The sequence below is a fragment of the Elgaria multicarinata genome, chromosome 2 (genome assembly GCF_023053635.1).
Source record: "Elgaria multicarinata webbii isolate HBS135686 ecotype San Diego chromosome 2, rElgMul1.1.pri, whole genome shotgun sequence".
NCBI lineage: Eukaryota > Metazoa > Chordata > Lepidosauria > Squamata > Anguidae > Elgaria > Elgaria multicarinata.
Genome location: NC_086172.1, coordinates 104,805,510 through 104,826,684, shown reverse-complemented (window position 1 = coordinate 104,826,684; position 21,175 = coordinate 104,805,510). Strand labels below are relative to the sequence as shown.

The window sequence follows — 21,175 nt, the reverse complement described above, 5'->3', positions numbered from 1 at the left end:
CTTAAAGAATCAGGTTTGCAACTTTGTGATGCTTATCAGTCTAGATTTGTCAATAGATTCTAAAGTGGACTCCCTCTGTGGTTTGGAGTCCCTTTCACCAACTGAGGCTGATGTTTCAGCTGCAACCTGAACAGAGGTAACCTGGCCTGTTAACCACATGCTCTGGTAACCACTACTACAATACATGCATGAGAGGCTGCCATTGATGTATGTCAGAATATTGCTGCCTGGTGCCAGGATCACATTTTACCAGTGCTTAAGTAGCTACTCTGGCTCTTGGTCCATCTCCAAGTACAATTCAAAGTGCTGGTTCTTTCCTTCGAAAGTTCGAGATGATTTAGGGCTGGGGTACCTGAAGGAGTGCTTCTTTCCACCTCGTGTCCCAGCCACCTGAAGTGCACTTGATAAGAGGGCCTTCTCAGTGGGTGCAGCTCTGGTTACATAATGCTCTCTCTAGGAGGCTCATCTAACACCCACCCATCTTTGTGGCATCAGGCAAGCCTCTTTTTAATTTCCCTTTCAGAATATGTTTAATCCCTGCACTAGTGAAGAATTCCTGTACAAATAAATTTCCTCCCTTAATGTGCTTATATTTGCATCAACTGTTAAGCAGTTGCTCCCCCACCTTTCATCTTATTGTAGTAGCACAGCTTAGGAGCTAAGCATCATAGTGCAGATTTGTTTCTGAGAAAGCACCAGGCCTAAGTCTGGATGCTGCTACCCTTTCACAGAACCTAGTGCTAAAGACAGAATTGAATAACAGACGAGGATACTCCTTTGACCAACCTCAATTCATTGGAATTATTCTACATTCTCTCCTGAGCTGGGAATTGGCATGCCAGTGTTAGAAGTAAGAACTTTTTAGGTCTAGGCATGAGATAAACATCACACATCAAATAAAGATTAAAGTAAATAATTGAAGGAGCAAGATAGATACAGGGTGATACACATCCATAACAACAGTTCGGATTTACAGTTAGTAAAACTTTATTTACAGTTAGCATACCTAACCTATCTAAAACACATACACACATATGAAAACACTAGAGACTGTAGAAAGGCTAATTATACAAGGATATATTTTTACATTCAAGTTGCCCAGGAAGTTTGGGAAAAGTTGCAAACTAAATACTAGCTACCATTTTACTTTTAAAAAAATACATACTTCCAATGCCTTATCCTGCAAATCTTTAGTGGCAAATAAGAAAAAAAATGAACAAAGGGACTTGACATCTATATAGTTATTCACTGTATTAGTAAGAATTGACATTTGCTTGCTTGTTTGCTCCCCCCCCCCAAAGGAAAGATTGATAAGTACAGGGATTTCAGGAGAAAGAACCTAACAGGGCACGAAATCCATGGACACAATCTCCCCACCCCACAGCAAGTGTAGCTCACAGCTCTGCATGGAGGAAAGGAAAGTCCCATGGGATATTCTTGAGCCTCATTCCTGCCATGCTAACATGGCATGTGTTATTTGCCCAGCAATTTAAGGCAAAAAGACATCAAGCTGCATGTGAACCTTCTACAATGGAACCCACCAATCTTTTCGGCCATATTTTTATTGCAAGATATTATTTCACGGAAACATGTTGAAAGGCAAAGAGGTCAAAGCGATATTTGTTAAGTTCAATGATGTTCCAATTATTAAGTGCTACTGAATGATAAACTATAGTCCAAATGTGAGCATTAAAAGTAGTTATTCGTACATTAAAATGGATGCTTTTATTTTAAATGCTTACTGAAGTAGCATCCTAGTGCCGTACATTATCCCAAGAAATAGAGTACCACAACAGATAAGAGAGAAACAGGCAGAGAGTAAATGCAAAGTTCACCTCTCTCCTCCTGCTAATAAATTAAAATATGTACAAACTATAGTGATATGCCATTCAAAATGCTTTTTTTAATGTTTTCATGCCCACTGCTGCATTTTCCTTGAAATTACTTTTGAGATGTTTTCTTAGCCCATCATGTTGCTTCCAGCTTCTTGTTCTAATTCCTATGGAACAAAGAATTAGCCATGTTAAAAAAAGAGAGAACGACAGACACTGCTATGGTGAGAAAACAAAACAAAGGCACTATAAAATGTTACAGTTAATGTTAAGTTAAAGAACAGGACAGAAGTTTGACTATTACCACTATTTCCATTTTCTCTTATAATAGAGGAAATCCATGCGCTAGTAACATGTGCTGTACATGGGGGCTGCCTCTGACGACTGTTTGGAAGCTACAGGTAGCGCAAAATGTAGCAGCAGAATTGTGAACTGAAATGGGTTGTATGGAGCAATCCATGCCGGTTTTTGAAGAGCCACAACTGATTCCCTGTCCATTTCCAAGCACAATTGAAAGAGCAGGTTTTGGGCTGCAACCCTATACACAAGCCTTCCCCAACCTGGTGCCTTTCAAGATGTGATGAACTAGTCTGTTGTTGTTTTATTGGCTGTATTTTTTAAAAAACGCATTTCTTTGTAAGGCCTCTGAGAGCCAACTATCGTTACAAAGAAATAAAACAAAGAAAATGTACTGATAATGTACGTTAAAGAAAGTTTTTTGGGAAATGTACTTGCCCTTGTCACCAGTACTTGTTATATTCATTCAGTTTCTGGCTTAAAGAGTTTAAAAAAACAAACATGCAGATTTCTTCAAGCGAGGTGAAACAGACTGGATTATGCAACCATGTTATATTCTGCTGCTGCCGTTTTACAAGGGGTGGGCAGCCGTCAGGCTTGCAGGCTGACCTTCAATTTCTACTAGAACCCTATCAGGCTGTGTGTGGATCACGCAGGGATCTACTGGTAGATGCTGATCTGTCTTCTGCATACTGCCATTTTATGGAAGGACCCATAACCGCTCAGAGAGCTTCGGCTATGGGGCGGTGTAGAAATGTAAATAAATAAATAATAACCAAAACTATATACCCATGTGGTTCCATTCTTCTCCCCACTCCCATCACTTTTTCACAAACTGTGGAGGGGTGGGGAGGGAAGCCATTTAAAAAATTTTTTTGCTGAGAGACTATAACTAAGGTTAAGCAGCTCAGGCTTCCCTTTGCCTGCTTTTAGATCGTAAGCCCCTGGGGGGAGGGGGACCATTGGAACCTGTCCTTTGCAAAGCCCCAGGTATAGAGACGGTGCTGTAGAAATAATGAAACAAGTGCAAGACGGCCCAGACTTTCAAGGGTTACAGAGAAACATTCTGAGAACTCATAATCGTCCATGGTGACTCTTCACAGCTCTTATGTAGAGAACGGGCCCGAGCTCATGTATCTTGGAATATTGATGCTTTTTGAGATTCTCAGCATGTCTGCTGTGCTGCGGCTTCCACATTAGGCATTCAGTTCCATGATTCTTTTAACAATACAATTACAGTAATTGAGGCTGGTATCCTTTGTTAGCCAACATTTAGTACAAATAATTAACAGGAAGACAGCATTGTGCGGAGCACTGATAAAGCCGTAGTCAAGCTTTTTTTTTTAGCTTGGGGAACACCACATGCAATGCTTCACTCCGCCAGGTCTAAGGAGAACACTGATTTTGCCTGGGGGAAGAGCAATTAGAAGTCCTAGTTCTCTGCTGCTGACACTGTTCTTGTTTGAAAAATATAATGGGAGTATGATTGGCCCCAGGCAGGTGGAGGCACCATAGCAGAGATGCAGAACCTCAAGTCTGTGGGCCAAATCCAGCCTGCCTGGGAGCCACATCGGTCCCTCTGGGGTTTCCCTGAAGGCCATGCCAGTTCCCCTGATGGTCCCACCCCTTTCCCCTGACCAGTGGGTTCCCAACTTTTGCAATTTTTTTTTTTGGGGGGGGGTATGTTTAAAGCTTGAAATGCCTCTCTTTAAACTTAATCTACATGCAGTTATAAGCTTTAAGCTAAATAGGTTGGCCTTCTTCCTTTTGCCTTTGGCTCCATGCCGCCACTGGAATGCAGTGCCTGAGAGTTCTTCTGAACTTGAATTCGATCCTCAGGATGAAAGACGTCCAACAGGCCTGCAGAGTGCTGCACTACAGGCCTACAGTACTGGAAGCTATGGAAGGACGGTTTCCAGAAGCTTCATGATGCACTGAGGATATGTGGAAGGGAATGGCTAAGAGCTCAGCCTTTAGCCTCAGTGGTAGTGGGAGCCTTCTCTGAGCTACCACAGGAGCAACAAACAGGTTCAAAGCATGTGCCTCTGCCCCCACTCCAGTGGATGGAATGCTAGAGAATATCTGGGCGTTCCAGCCCTGAGGTAAGGAAGAATGTGTCAGAAGAGCCCTGATCAACCCCAAAAGTATATTTAGTCCAGCATCCTTTCTCCCACAATGGTTAACCAGATGCATCTGAGAAGCCCATGAGCGCATTGGGTCCTAGCAGCTGTTGTTCCCCAGCCAGTGGTATTCAGAGGCATGCTGCCTCCGATCCTGGAGGTAGTATATAAACATCATAATTTGAGTTTGTCCCATGAGTTTGTTGAATGCCCCTTTAATGCTGCCCAAGTTAGTGGCCATTACCACATCTTGTGGAAGCAACAATGTGTTGTGTGAAGTACAACTTCCTTTGGCCCATCCTGAATCTCCCACCATTCAGGTTCATTGGATGACCCCAGGTTCTAGTACTCTATCCACTTTCTCCACATCATGCATAACTTTACATGCTTCTATCATGCCTCGCTCTTATTGTCCTTTTTTTCTAAACTAAATAGACCAAAACGTTAACTTTTCCTCATAGAGGAGCTGCTCCAACCCCTTGATTATTTTGTTTGCTCTTTCCAAAGTCTACAATGTCCTTTTTGAGATCTGGCAACCAGAACTGTACACAGTATTCCAAATATGGTTGCACCATAGATTTGGGTAGAGACATAACAATATTTTCAGTTTTATTTTTGCCCCCTTTCCTAATCATCTCTAACATGGCATTTGCATATTTTTTTAAAAAAAGCTGCTGCACACGAGACTGATGTTTTTATTGAACTATCCACCATGACCCCAAGATTCCATTTTACATATACAGGTCCTATTACTTGCCTCCTCTTTGCTTATATTAAAAAACCCAGAACTGTGGGGTTCCCAAGGTGTAACCTATTTACTCCTAACTGAGTGGCTACACTATATCAGCCAAATTGCACCTCTGAATTATCATAGGCAAAAAAGTCTATAAAAACGACAAATTGAAAATGTCAGCTGGTAATCTTGGACCTTCTATGTAGTCACCTGTTGCTTAACTTTGGGTATAATTACTGAAAATTGTAGATTTTGACACTTACCTGTGGTTTTAGGTACTCTTAGAGGTTTATTATTTAACACAGGGTCTTGTCTCATACGTTTTGCAACTGTATGATCTTGTATTAATCCAGTGCTTGATCCTGAACTGAGAGAAAAAGTTTGAACATTTACTTTGGGCACAGTTATGTTAGACCAACACACTGCATCTTGTTTCCTCAGAATACAAAGTTAACTGGTCACATGTCATGCTAAACGAGCATGCCTCCCGGCTCCCCAGTATGTGGCCCCCACCTGACTTTTTTTGCAGCCGCTACTGGGTGCCTCCACTACTGGAATCCCAGTGATTCTACAGGGAAACAACGTGTGTGCTTTCCCATGCGCCCCATATGCCCCAGTGGAATTGACATTTCTCTGCGATATTGCACGCCTCTCAGTCTGCCAAACAATTGTTTGGCAGGCTGGAGAGGAATGCAATTACTTGTTTCCCAGCAGAATCGCTGGGATTCCACCGCCATGACCATTTCCAGTGGTGGTAGTGGGGATGGGTACGGCTGCAAAGGTTTCCTGGGGAGCCAATGTGCCTCCCCAACCCACCAAAGTTGGCCACCCCAGTGCTAAAGCAGAATGTAGTGCAAAGAGAATGTGTCGGAGCAAGGCTCAAGCTTACGCACTCCCCCTCTCCTTCTGTATAGCTCGGAGAAATTTGGAAGACTTCGTTTCTAGTTTTATTTAACTGTGGTTTATCATGTTGTCTGGACTGACAAACTGCTAACAACAATAACTATGGTTAGTTTCGAACAACCTTCAAACTACAGTTACTGGATTTGGCTTGCTTAAACCAACCATGGGTAATGTTAGTCACAGTTTTCGGTCTGGACAACATGGCAAGCTGGTTAAGCAACAGTATTGGAGAGGACAAGGAACTGTGAAAGATGGCCAGAGTTCTGGATTCCCTGTAGCTTCAGGCTCATTGGCAGATATGATTTTCACTTTCTTAAAGTATTTTAAAGCTGCCTTGAACACCATTTTCTTGGTGGAAAGGTAGGGTAGAAATCAAATACATACATACATATCTCAACCACACAAGAAGTAGAAATGTGCTCACTTTAAAGATGAAAGAGCAGAGTGGAAGAAGGACTTAAATTTCTGCCATAATTTTGGCCATTCAGAAAATTGACAGTGTAGGGAGGTAAAAATGGCAGCTACCCAAGCTCTGTTTGTTTGGCACCTAGGATGAGTGACTTGAACAGGCACCCCCCCCCCCAGCCCTTGTTCAATACGTGATCCTGCTGCATGACCCATCTTCTCCCCCAAATCAGCCATCAACACCTGCAGGCAGGAGTCCAATGGAAGAAGTTTGACTGGGGATATACACGATGCTCATCCAGCTCCTCTAAAACCCCACTGCACGAGCATACTGCCAATACCTACTTCTCTGCTGGGAAAATATTACATTGACAAATGTAGCACACCAGCTTGAAGCATTACAGACCTTAACATCTTCCTTTTTCTCTCAGCAGCAGACGTCATGGCCATATAAGATGGCTTCTCATGTATGGGGCCCGGCTGCCTATTCAACAGTGAAGGAAGACCAAGCCTGAAAGTATAACATTAGTAATCAACGTCACAAAAACTCCCACAGGTATTCCACTGAAACCAAGACGATACATTTTAAGACATTATTCTATAATCCAAAGCAGTGCTGGCAATAAGGCAAGATAGGCAAGTGAAGGACAGTTGGCTTGCACTGATTTCAACAGTCAGAAATTGCAAGCATTGACCCTTGCATGACTGTTTTCATCAGGGGATTTTTGCAATACATTAAATGGACAAATCCTACTTTAACCTGGGAAGGTAAGTGATCTGTTGTTGTTCTTCCAAACATGGGCCATGCCAAGTGAGTGCAAGCAGTTGCTCGAGGAAGCAGGAGTCAGACCAGTTTTTTGTATGAATGGATTAAAGCCAAGACGTAGCGTATGAAACTGCCACTCAGATCAGTGCAGTGGGAGAGAAGTATGGGCCTCTCTTCTATTTGTTGGTCGTGCTCAGGGTCAGAAGTGCAATCAGCAGCTTAGGTCCAGCTCCAGCAGCGTTCAGGGACAGGTAGAACCAGCACTGAGACTTTCTATGGGACTAGGTCAGGGTATGAAACTTACAAAGGGTCGGTGGCATGGTTGGGCACCTGCCAAGGCCCACACAACAGGGGACTCCCTGCCAACAGTTGGAGAACCCTGCCTCTGCTACTCCACCTTGCTGTTGTTTCCTGTTTGCCCACTGTCTCCAAACAAATGAGCGGCGGCAGGAGCAAGGAGAAGGAGCAACAGTCTCTGCTTGCCTTGTCCTCTACATCCCTGGACAGCAGTGCAGACTGGGCCTAAAGGGAGAAGTGAGGTGAACGAATAGTGGTGACAGCAGTGTGGAGGGAAAGGGCCCACTGAAGAGCGGGGGCACTGAGAACGTCTTGGCCAAGAGCCCCCCAAACCTGGAGCTGGCCGTAGATTTACAGATGGCCTCTGCAGTATGTGTGCTGCCATCAGCAGGAAGCAAGTCACACACACAAGCACCTGAGACATAGGGCCTGCTGGATCCACCAAGGGTCCATTCTAGTCTACTGTTCTGTTTCAACCAGTCAACTAAATGATTCCAGAAGCTCAGAAGCAGCAGTCGAAAGCAACAGAACTCCTCTGTATTTACCGTCTCCCACCCCTGAAACCGAAATTCAAAAACTTACTGCTGGTGAACCTGGAAGTTCCATTTCTCCATCAAAGCTATTAGCCCGTGGCGTACCTATCTGCCACAAATTTATCTAACCCCCCTTTAAAGCCACCTAAGCCAGTGGTAATCACCACATCTTGTCTTTGTTGAATTTACTCCAATCCATTTCATTGGGCGAGCCAGAGCTCTAGCATTACGAGACAGGAAGAAAAAATAATGATCTCTGTTTATTTATAAAATGTGCCTCCTGTCCTTCCGTTGCAGTAACAATGCTCAGGGCAGCTGAGACTCCTCTCAGCCTCTCTATCCATTGTCTCCACATGTGGCACAATTTCATACATGTCACTTGCTCCCCCGCCCAAACTAAACTATTATTATTATTATATTTATTGGAATCCCGCCTTTCCTTTTAGCAACACTTTGGTTGCTTCTCTGAACTTTTTGCTGCTCTACAGTATACTTTGTGAGATGGGGCAGCCTGAGAACTCTTTCCTGACTACTTCATTTTGGAAAGACCCCATCGGTGCATGCAGTAAGGATTTTTTTTACAAGTGCTAGCACTAAACCTCATTTGCTATTTTGTTACCTGTTCGTAGTTTGAAAAGATGCCTTTGGGCAACATCCAAAGTCGCGTGAGCAGAAGTCGGCTTGCACATTGGAACTCTCCTCCTCCCACAAGTGCCCCCCAAATCTGCTCTGGAGATCCCCCCAATCCTCCTGAATAGATTTTAGGGTGTGAGGATGCAGGAGGAGCCCATTCTGCCAATGTGGCCCATGTTGCTGGCAGTTGGGACACTGTGGGATTTCACCCTTTGGAGCTTTACCAACCTTAATAAACTTAGTGCCATTTATTTTATTTATTATTTATTTATTTATTACATTTTTATACCACCCAATAGCCGAAACTTGCCTACTCCAATGATCACTGCAGTAGCAGCATTCCCAGGATAGACCCTTGGCGCACCCCGGAGCTTCCCTTCACTCCACTGTGAAAACTTTGCTTCTGCCCTCAGCTCCTTTTTCACATCTTATTGCTGTTTCTCCCAGAATTTGTGCTCATGAACTGCAGCTCAGTAAAGTGAAAGGAGAGGAAATGGGGACAGGGCAAAATGATCTCTTCACCAAGGTCTTGGCCCTGCATAGGTTATCAACCCAGGCAGGAGTTTCAGAGACTTTATACCACCCATCACCAACCTGGCACCATCCGGATGTGTTGGGACTACAATTCCCATCATCCCCATACTGGCTGGGGATAACACATCTGAAGTGCACCAGGTTGGAGAAGGCTGCTTTAGACCATTGTCATGAGTTTACCATCAAACCACAGAACTGAAGCTAAACTTGTTAAATAAAAATAAGCAAAAATGTAAAAATGGGAGATTACTAGAAGGAAAAGGAAAAGAGAAAGAGGATTTCATACCCTCTTCTACACAAAATACCTTTGTAAAACACTGCTGCTGCTGGTTGACTGCTGCTTGTTTTCAGATACATTGGAGGGGCACTCTGCATCGTAAAGAATAATGGTTGAGTTCATGTTGTCCGCAGGAGTCATGGTATAGGTAATATCCCCAGGGCTGTCCTGCTTTAATGGCTCCTGAATTTGTGCAATACAACTGTTCGTTTCTTCAAGATTTTCTGAATTCAATACTTGCTTTGCCACAGTCTCTGTATATAGATTCTCCACAGGCTTCCTGCAAACCTCTGGTGTATACACAATGGGATGCAGTTCTTTGCTGAGAGAATCCACTAGGTGATTAGGGCTTGACTGACTAGAGGGTTTAGGACTTTGTACTGTCAGGGGAGACTCCATCAATTTCCGCCTTGCCCTTTTGTTAGGAGGTAGTCCATATTCTGCCTCACCTTGTACGTGTGTCTTGACTTTTTCTGATGGCATACCTGAAGGTGTACCTAAGTTCAAGACAGGCAAGACCACTGAATTAGTTGCGCTAGACTTTGAAACTGAAAACACCTGACAATCTGTGAAGGTAGCTGTGACAGAAAAGCCCTTTTAAAATAAAACTAAATGCAAGTTAGCAAACAAACAAACCAAACCAAACACCACATGTCTCTATTAGGGAGGCAGTTTGATAAACATGCCTCCTTACGTCTCAATCCTGCAGACTGGTAGATTTCCCTCTCTCCAGTAATCATCACCTCTGGGGAAGTTGGAAATGACTTAAAAGTTCCTGAAATATTTGCCCTTATTTTTCTTGATGGCCTACATGTACTTTTACAACAATAACCCCTGCAAGTTGGAGAAACATTTTAACATATTAAGCGACACTTTGTTTTAAAGAAGTATTCTCTGTAGCTCTGGGAGTATTGTTAACTTTGACAGAAATTAAGTGAACACCTTAAATTGGTTCAGCGTATGAAGTTGACTAGGAGGATAGTAGCTTTCCACTACTCCTAGGAGGAGGAGGAGGAGGAGGAGGAGGAGGAGGAGGAATCTGCCCAGGGAAGGTGAGAGGCTTCAGCCATTTCTTTGGGAACATGTCACTCATTATGGTACCAATGGACATGCAATAAATTGAGTCTATTATTTGAATTATGGGTGGAGAGGTAGTGGGGCTCTTAATGAAATCCACGAGTTTTACAGCCAATTTCAGCCACATCACTCCCTTCTAAAAACGGTAGCTAAGGGGCTCATCACAAAAATGTAAGGAGGTCAAAACCTCTCTGTTACATGCTCTGCTGGACATGGGTGTGGTTATGAATAGATAACCTGAGAAAGCTGAGCAATGCAGAGTTGGAAGGTTTACAGACAGAGGGCTCCTAGCACCAGCAAGCAGAAGGCGTTGCACAACTACTCCATCTTATCTTCCTGAACAGTTTTTATTTTCTGGTTAGGAAAAAAAAAGATGGGGAAAAGATAGAAAGGCTACCAATTAAAGGTCATCTGGCTGGGCAAATGAAGAATAAAAGCTTTGTCTGGAAGCACCCTTGGAGACCAGACAGCTTTCCTCAACCAGGCCCATAGCCGCAGAGATACATAGGGGAGATTCAGGTCGGAAGGCTTGCCTTAGGCCTGCCTATAGGTGAGCTTTCCTGATATAGCTTTTAAAAGCAGTAGCTAAGAAGGGCCATCACAAAAGGCAGGATGCGCCCCCCTCCCACCCTGTGTAAGTCAAGCACTGATCATCTTCTAGCTCATATGTATTAGAACCATCTCAGCATAATACCACCAATGTGAGCTAACAGAAAAAGTCAGAAGGCTTCCCCCCACCCATCCTTTTTGAGCAGCCTATTCTGTTTGATGTTACCTTATCTAACATTTCATTTCTATACTGCCCAATAGCCGAAGCTATTGGGTGGCCTACAAAGTTTAAAAACCATTAAAAATACATTATACATGGTGTAAAAATCATTTAGAAACTATCTGATCAACAAGCCCCACACACATTGCCACACATATATCTAAAACAATTATAAACAATAAACAGTAAGAAAAATCCAGGATCTGATTAAAACCTCATTTTATTTTTATTTATTTATTTAAGGATTTTTATGCCGCCATTCAGCCAAAAAAGGCTCTCACGGCGGCTTACAAAAGTATTTCTTGACATATGCTGTCAAATGCTGGAGAAAAGTGGAAGGTCTTAACCTGGCACTGAAGAGATAACGCTGTTGCTGCCAGGTGGGCTTCGTTGGGGAGATCGTTCCATAATTGGAATCAATGACAAAAAAATCGAGTTAATTGCTTAAGACTGCAGTGAACCAGTAAGTTCCAAAACTTCACTCATATATTTATGGCCCTGTTCAGAAGACACCTTAAACCATGGCCTTAACCACGGTGAATAAGGAAAAAAGCCTTATTCATCTTGGTTAAAGCCATGGTTTAAGGTGTCTTCTGAACAGAGACAACGTTACCTATGGAGGCAAGTGGGTACAAGGGAAGGTGGTGAAAAGACTCTTGCACTCAGACCAATTAGGGTGGTGGCAGGGAGGAAGTTGGCTCTCTTGCCCAGGGACAAACCATCCCTTCACTAGCAGGCAAGGGCTTCCTGGCTGGGGACATTATCTGATTACAGTATCTAAGAGCTGGTGGATGCTGGAGTAAAACACCCAAGGCCTGCTCCACACAGGTAAGCGTTGTTGCAATAGGCAAGGCCATGAGTAAAAGGGAGTACTCCAAACCCCACAGAAGAGCCAAATCTGTGACAACAATGCAGCCTTCCTCAACCTGGTGTCTAGCTCCCACCGTTCCCAGCCAGCATGACCCTGTTGGCGGGGGACATGCGAGTTGTAGTGCAACACACCCGAAGGGTGTCAGGCTGGGACAGGCTCTTGTAATCCTTTTATCTTCCAAATCAGTTGTGTTGGAGCACTTTGACCAGGTTCAGACTGCTGCTTAGCCACGAACCTCACGGGGTGAGTTGCTCTCCAACAGCCTAATCTAACTTAATGGGTTGTTAGGATAAAATATGTGAAGGTGCATATGTGAAACATTTGTGCCACCCTGACATCTTTGGAGAAGAGGTAGGTCTAAAGATATTAACAGTAAATCAATAAAATACAACAATAAATCAATAGCAACCACAAAAAACTACTATCAATAATGTTTCCCATTCTGTGAAACATTTCCCCATTAATCTTATGCTGTCTGGAGCAGGACTGGAACCACCTTTTCCCAAGGGTTGCACTGATACACAGCATAGCAGGCCTTAGTCCGTTTTACAATATGGGTTGAGACAAAGAAGTGCAACAGCAGCAGTGTGGAAGAGAAGGAAATGGGGGACTAATATACTAATTTATCAATGCATAACTCTACAGTTGCTGACGGCACCAGCTTATACACCATAATTAAAAGCAGCTGAGCCGGTATGCCATATAAAAGAGCCATTGTAATAACGGCTGATTTACAGTAAGCATCACACAGTCAAGGAGTCGAGGGCAGCAGGGAATAGAACCAGCAGAAGAACTCAAGGAGGCAGCATTAGACATCATGGGAAGTGGGAATGGACTATTACAGGGGTCTTCGTAACTTGTTCCATCTCACAAGAAAGCATTAATTTTCTGTTCCCATGGTATTTCAAACTCCTGTGTCTGTAAGTGTAACATCGTTGTTGGTTCAGATGGCTTTGTTCAAGGATATTCTGTGATTCTTAAGTGAACCCTAAACCAGCACGCCTTTCATAGAATAAAATACTATGCTAACTACTCCAGCCTAGAATGAGCTGTGAGCCGGAAAATCCTTGGTTTAAATCTCACTTCACTCCTGAATTCACTAGTTGGCTTTAGGTAAGCCATACTTTCAAGCCCCCCTCCCCTGCTAATATCTTCAGCATGGAAAAACAACAACGTTGACCTATCTTACAAGGTTGGAAGGATGACTGAGATAATGTGTGTGCTGAAAAGCGTTCCTGAAATACTAAAGCTCCTTTTTAATCTTCTTCTCCACAGTTTCACTGAGAAAGGAGAAGGGTTGTCCATTGGCCCAGCTCCTGAATTCTGCATGTAGAATTCTAAGTCTCGAAAGGCAGACAGGTCTATGTGAATGGATGCTTCATATCAGTGAAGGCTGGTGGTTCCTATGTCAGTGGAGTGGTGAATCCGCCCTGATTGAAACCCTCAGTCAGGACTCTAAAGGAGCTATCCAAGGTGCTAAGGCCATTTTGGGGGTACAGTTCAGCACTTTCGACAGCTCCTTTAGAGTTCTGACCGGTTCTTATTGAAAACCAGAGCGGATTCAGTGCCCCATTGACACAGGAGCCACCAGCGTCCACTGCTTCATGCGATAAGGCCTCCAATTGAGCAGGGTTCCCAAGCATGTCACGCATCTAGGCACACAGCTGTATGGTCACCCTTTTAGCCCTTTGGCTCTACACATGGAAGTCAGAATTACAGCCGACAAATCACATTTCTCCTACATTCTGCCTGCTAGAATCTCAAAACTGTAAGTAACAAAAACCTGTTCAACAACACCTTTGGAATGTGGAAGATGAAAGTGCATTTTGGTTACTTATCTGCTTAAATGGACGCTTTGCACTAATTTTCACCTCTATTAGGTAATAAAATTAACCTTCCCCTATAATTTAGTCAACTACCATTCCATGACTTTGATAGATTAAGCTTTGCAGGGATAATATGAAGATATGTACAATCAAAAGTGAAATGTTACGTCTAGCACAGTAACAATGGCTTAACTAAGGTAGGGCAGGGGAACCTCCACATACCGTTGGACTCCAACTCTCTTCAGCCTCAGCAAGCATGGCCAATGAATATAAGTGCATAAGGAAAGCCATGCTGGATCAGACCAAGGGTCCATCTATTCCAGCATTCTGTTCCCACACTGGCCAACCTGTTGCCTGTGGGAAACCTACATGTAGTACATGAATGCAGTAGCATCCTTCCAGCAACTGGTATACAGAGGCATACTTCCTCTGATACCAAAGGCAGCATAGCTGATCAGGGAATCCCCCCTAAACTAGGGTAACAAGGGGCTTGCTTGCCGTTGTGGTGGAAGCTACAAAACAAATGGAAGTTGGGATATTGGCAGAAGCAAACAAGATGCTGGGAAAAATAAGATCAGAGATGACTGACAAACAATAAAACACATATAAGACCTAGCAAACAGGGACTCAGTGGACACTGCTAGCTGCAAGAAAATCTTAGTAATTTAGGAAATACTATACTACTATCTTAGACAGGGCACCCAAACAAGGTGCAACGATGAATGAAGAATAACAGGCTAAAAGCATCGACATGATATATTGCCTGAGGAAGGAGAATAAAACCAGATCTTTAATCTCAAGAACAATATGTTCTAGAATATCAGGGAAAATGCCATCACAATGCCATAGGCCTCAACATAAAATAGACAGAGGCATGAGTGCATAGTCACTGTAGCTGTGCCGGCAGTGTTATCCTTATGGGTAACACTCTGGGTTCTTGTAGCAGTCAGGTTAAGACGGACGGTTACTGTGAATATGATTAACTTTTACAACTGGCAATTCCTATCTTACAAGGAACAAGAGCAACACTATTATTATATTTATTTATATCCCACCTTTTCCCCAGTACTGGGACTCAACAGAATTCTACCCGTGAGACACTGCATGCACATTTATTCAAAGTTCTGCGGGCCTGAGACAGGTTCTCTTGCCCTACCCCAGCTAATAAGTCAGACTGATGCTTAGCTAGAAATAATTCCATCACTTCCCAATTTATACATTTCAGTCTTAACCACGGCACATTGCATTTCTAAACAACAACAAACTCACTCTGCATGCTCAAAATATTTACTTTCCAAAACCCTACAGCAAGCAAACTCAGATTTTAGGAATAGTGATCCTCCTGTTGTAACATTTTAAAGAGCCACTATTCTGAATGTCAACAATAAGCCTTGCCCGGGGAATCCAGTTATAAACTTCCAAAGAGCTATCCATTAAACATTTTAGGCAACATTTTAAAATATTAATTTATGAGGCGTTGCTCTAGCTTATGCATCTGAAAGTGTGTGTTTCGGGAAAAAGTAGTGGTTGGCGGCCCCATTGGTCTACGTTTATAAATTATAGCAATGAGGTTTCACTTCCAGAAGGGGAAAAAAGTTTGTTTACTGTAAGGCACTGGGGTTTTGCAAAATGTCCTAAGAGCAACTGGGAAGGAAGTTTGAGAGAGAGAGAGATTTTGGTGAGAGTGCCAAGTTTTAGAAGCTTCTCCAAGACTAAGTCCCAAAACCACTTTTAAATTAACCGTAAATGTAAGCATTTAAACTATAAACCAGATAGGTAGAGAACACAAAAGATATTGCCAACATTAATAATTTGTTGAACTTCATCACAATGAGCCATATTTCATACCGTACTACAAGTACATTAATAAAAAGCAGATTGCAGCAGTTCTATGTAGCACATTAGGAAAAAGAAAACCCCAGGCCTTTAAAAATAGCTACTTAAAGTCATCAAAACACAATCCAAAGGAAAGGATACCTTAAAATATTTTTTTAAAAAAAGAGAGTGTCCAAGTGTATCCTGCCATTAATGTAACCCTTGCCAACATGCTGGATTTAGAAAGGGCTGTCTCTGCATTAAGTTGTTTATTGGAATTCATTAATGTGGACCTAACTGAGTAAAAAACCCAAAAAGATATCTTAACAGCACTGGTATGTTCTGTATTCGATGTACAGTGCAATTCTACATAAGTTCATTCAGAAGTAAGTTCCACTGTGTTCATTGATGCACATGCCCTAGGATCGCAGCCCCAGCTTTCATTCCGTGGAATCCAGCAAGAATTAGAAGAATACCAGAAACTTTGTATCCAAGTGCAGAATGTCCCTGCATTATATTAAATACATGTAAAATTTCAGCCTCAAAAGGTGGACAACCATCTGTCAAGTATGCTGTAGGGTGGATTCCTACATTGAGCAGGGGGTTGGACTCGATGGCCTTTTAGGCCCCTTCGAACTCTACTATTCTATAATTCTATGATTTAAGAGATGAGTACTGGTCTCTGTGTGTGCAAGAGTTGCACACTTCTGATCTTTCTCATGGCTACCCTGAAGAAGGGACAGGGAAATCTGCAAGCCCATGATGCTCCAGGTTCATTCCTATGGTTTAGCATTAAGCCTGAACACAGCCAAAAAGTGTAACACTGAGGCAAATTTTGAACCAGACTTCTCAGCTCACACCACAAAGCCACAATGCTAAGTCAGCCTTTTGATGCTATCGAATTCATGCTCTGAATAGTAACAAACATATTTTAAAATAAATAAATAAAGCAGATAGTTCAATAAAAGGGAACCCCAAATTATTTTATTAGATTATAGAGTATCGAATAGGAGAAAAATCTAAATTTAGTTTTAAATGGTGTGCTTCATGGGGCGGGGGGTAAAGCTCTATTAAGTGCTGGCCTAAATGCAAAGATGAATATCAAAGATTATTTGAATACACAGTCAGTCTAGAAATGGAAACACGTTTGCTCTTAGTGGGTACCACCATATCCTTTTACTTTGTACCACAACATGAGTGAAGAGAAAGAATCAGCATTTCTACACCCAGTTTCATAAACTACCAACTAATTGGACACAACGCTAACAATACAAAGGATGTAAAACCTACCACGCACACGTCTCTCTTATTATCAAGTGAATGTGGGGAAAAGCAACAATACCTCTACATTAAGCACATCTATCTAGGATTAAACCCTACTACATGCAGTGGGGTTTACTTCTGAGTACACATGCATAGGATTGCGCTGCACTTGCTGGATAATATTTTGGCTTGCTTTCAGATTGCTGTGCAAATTGGAGTTGAATATGAAAGTATTCAATTTAAAAAATTCACACTTTTTCAATTAAGAAGTTTTGCACAGCCTTGGTTATGCCATGCCACTCCTCCAGAAATCTCCACCAATAAGGAACTAATTTATCAAGGAGTGTACAAACACGAGAGTTAGCACACTATCAAGTAATGTGAAAAGCGTGATAGCAGGATTTAGCAAACATGAGTCACAGCCCACAAATGTCAAGTTCATGTCAAAAAGACATTGATGAATGGAGCTACTTCTAATTGGGTTTGGGACAACGTAACGGATTGGGATTTTTCTTCTTCCAGAACTCATGTTAATACATGCATGAGGGGATATTTCTGGAATCTGTGCTAAATTAAGTCTGCTAGGTTGTTCGGATAAAGTGAAATCAAATATTAATGCATTCATTTCAATAAACATTTCTGGGCTCCCAGTGATTGATCCAATTACTCTACTAATCATAAATTTTGATTCTTTTAACAGCTTTCTGACTCACGGAATTCCAAGCTGCAAATGTTGCCTAGTGAATGAATTTCAGATATTTAATATTCATGTGACCCAAAGGCATTATTATACTGGGCAATTTAATGACATTCTTAAAGCAAGAGATGCAATGTGAAGGCAATGTGAAGAAGCTACAAAACAGCTTGCAGTCAAAAGAATGGCAACATGGTCATTAGTGCTATGCTATTATTCAAGATGAAGAAAGGAAGTTGTAAGAGGACAGCTTGAATGGAAGGGGCTCTCTCGGACATGATGAGAGTGCAGGTGAGAGAGTGAGAAACAGACAATCCTGTGTTTTAAAGTCAATATTTTTACTATCACAAATTCATAGCAATTAGCTCTCCCCCACAGTAATAAATTGGCTTTGCTTCTGGCCGCTAGAGGAAATAATGGACACTTCCCTCTACCTTTAAAAATGGATTTCCCCTCTACTAATGCACAGCAAGGATTAAAGAAATGGGATACCTGAAACTATGCCAAGAACCTTCTCCTTCACATAAATACCAGCAAGTGCCTGGCTGCAAGTGGAGCTCTTGTGCACATCTCACATACAGAGAGGGCATGGATCACGCCATCAATCAAACCCCTACACAACAAGCCATGAATGTCACTCTTAACTTAGAGCTTGTGTTTTACTTGACTTGTATAATAATTTATGTTGCACTCAGTGGCAGGAGTTAAATATCACAGCTGCATGTGATTTTGCAATATTATAAACTCACACTAGTTGTAGCCAAAAGATAGGTCTGTCTCTCTCTCTCTCTCTCTCTCTCTGGACAACAATCTATTTGAAATTAAAGATGTTTTAAGAGCAAAACATGTTATTTGATAGCCAAGTTTCAAGCCTATAGCAACAAGGATTTGAAGTTTCGGGAGATCTAGGAAAGTAAAGGCTTTACAGATTGTTAAAGAGCCACCCCCATTCTCCCCTCCCCTACAGGGTTGGAGAAATCTCAACTACCTTGAACATTTTTGGAAGCATGCTATCAAAATAAGTATTGGAATTCAAATTGCTATGAGATTCTTGTTTAATTACAGGGGCACGGCAATTTGGGTGTACAGTTCACAAAAGCTGAGTTTTACAAAAGGTGGCCATTCTCAATAAATTTGGCCAGAAGGATCAGTTTGACTGATGGTTTCCCTTTTTAGAGCTCTCTTCGTCAATCTGGTAAAGGCATGTATAGAAATCTAGGGGGAAAGGAATGGAGGAAAGAATATTCCTTTTGCATTGACTGCTAAAGCTTAGTATGCTCTGCTCACTCACATTTAAAATGTAAACTTTTGACCTTGCTTGACTTTTACTCTACCAGTTTCTTTGCTCCTCGTCCATTCAGAACAACTGTTAGGATTGCTCCCCCAGCACATAGCCTGCTCTCTTTATGGCCATCTGGAGTTGCTAGTCCTCTCTATGATCTCTCCTTCACTATGTTCTCCCTCAGCTAGACTAACACACTTTCTGCCACCTTTCTTCTTCCTTCTCCTTCCATCTTTATTTCCCTTAACTAGAACATAATATCATCTATACATTGTGATACCAGCAAACTCTTCTATGTCTTACACATAGTCCACATTTCAGGCCCTACCTACTCTACCTCTAAGTTACTATAATAAGTAAGCCCTCTAGATCAGCCCATATGACTTCTATACAACATTCAGCATTTTTCTGGTGACAAAAAGAAGATGTAAATAGAAATGTTAGAATACTTGTTATAAAAAAGGAATCAGAATTAGCAACGCAAAGCAGGACATAAAAGTTGTACAGAATCAACAGGACAAAAAGGTAACAACTACATTAGGATGTTAAAATGTGTTATATTTCAGCATTCTAAAATTATTATTTTTTGGGGGGGGGGACGACGACCCTCTGTTAAAGTGGTAACATTACCTTAATGTTTGTTTGGTGCTTAACGTTTTAAAAAGAATATGGTTTACAAACTTATGAAAAACTTAAAACATTTTCATTTATTGATTGCATTTTAATACTGCCCAATAGCCAAAGCTCTCAGGGCAGTTCACAAAACCATTCAGACCATGCTCCTTCCTTCCTATAAGTGACAGACAGAGATCATCATTTATTCTGAACAAGGATATACAATGATGGCAGCCGTGAGGTCCATGTGTTTCATCACTAGCTAGCAAGGCACCATAATTTGACTAACTAACATGGATAGTATCAAAAGAGAGGGAGGAAGGCCTTATAAAATCCTGGAAGATGAAAAAGACTGTGAGAAAAAGTATGTCTTCAATAAAAACAGAAAGTGTTGGAAAGGAATAAGTTTAAAACCAAGGCATTTTAAATGAAATACACATGGGCCCATTCAAGCTGAGCTACTAATACAACCTATAAAACTTTGCCATTGAGAAATGTTACATGCTCTCTTATGGGATAATATTACACTTTGCACTCATTACCCCTGGAAACTCTGAAAGACCAAATCCAAATCTCAGGACAACCATTTTGAAATGTATGATTTTGTGAACTGGAAAGTCATTTACACATTTTTATACCTTGGTAGGTCTGTGCTCTCTCTCTCTCTCTCTCTCTCTCTCTCTCTCTCTCTCTCTCTCACACACACACACACACACACTCACACACACACACACACACCTTTACCAATGTGAAAGTACATGAGTATAATGATAGAATCAAGCTCCAGTATTAATCATACAAGATCACGGCTACAATTAATCTCAAGGCTCTTCAACATGGCTAATGGGATTCTGTCTGACCACTGGAAGATTTAGACTGCAATCCTACACACACGTACATGGGAGTAGGTCCCACTGAACTTAATGGGGCTTACTTCTGAGTAGACATACATAGGATTGTACTGTTAATCATTTTCTTAACAGCACCCCTTGCCTCTATATTGCAAGTCCTTTTCCATACCCGCTCAAGTTTTAAAAAGCAGCTTGTGATAAAACACCTGTAAAGAGGGCTGCTGTTATAAGCACTGTGAGACATATGAAGCTAGTTATGAAGTTCCTAAATTGTGCTTAATGTGATCCCTTCGGTATAAAGACATGGGAGCAGTTCTCTTTTCATTTGAGCTTTAAGAACACCTGTGTGACAAAAGAATTGGAGTTAATGTAGCCTTGGAATCAAGTCTATAGCAGTTACTAGCCATAACATTATTTTAATAGCCAGCAGCCTGACTAGCCTCCTCCTGCCAGGAATTGTATGTGGTGCATCATCAACCTGAAGAACCAATTGTATTTAGTTAAGATTCTCACTTTGGTTGCATAGGTGATTTGTCCATAGACTCAAGCTTTATTACTGAAGATTGCTCTTTTTAGGTTGCTACATATACCAGTTATACAAGTGTTTCTCTTCAAGTATTTTTTAACTTGTTAGTTTTGATTTAAAATGTTTTTCAGTATTATTCTTCCTTCTTCCTGCAGACTTCAGAGCAACTTCACACATTGCTCTAGGGGTCCCCCTATTTTTCACATACAATTTTGGAGGGCATATGGAGATGCAGGGGTAATTTGTGTAAAGCACC

General features: G+C 41.8%; 1 protein-coding gene across 2 annotated transcripts in view; it reads right to left on the bottom strand.

Moving 5' to 3' along the window:
- Positions 1-1,885: 1,885 nt before the first annotated feature.
- The window catches only part of KIF18A (kinesin family member 18A), a 53,794-nt gene continuing 34,504 nt past the window's right edge, over positions 1,886-21,175 (bottom strand). The window contains exons 13-16 of one of the 2 annotated variants that reach the window (XM_063118789.1): positions 9,359-9,827; positions 6,697-6,801; positions 5,246-5,349; positions 1,886-1,999 (exon numbers count right to left, since the gene is read on the bottom strand). In XM_063118789.1, the coding sequence (XP_062974859.1) occupies positions 1,890-1,999; positions 5,246-5,349; positions 6,697-6,801; positions 9,359-9,827 (788 nt within the window). In that variant the 3' untranslated portion in view covers positions 1,886-1,889. The remainder of the gene's footprint in view (positions 2,000-5,245; positions 5,350-6,696; positions 6,802-9,358; positions 9,828-21,175) is intronic. The other variant, XM_063118790.1, reaches the window with a different exon arrangement.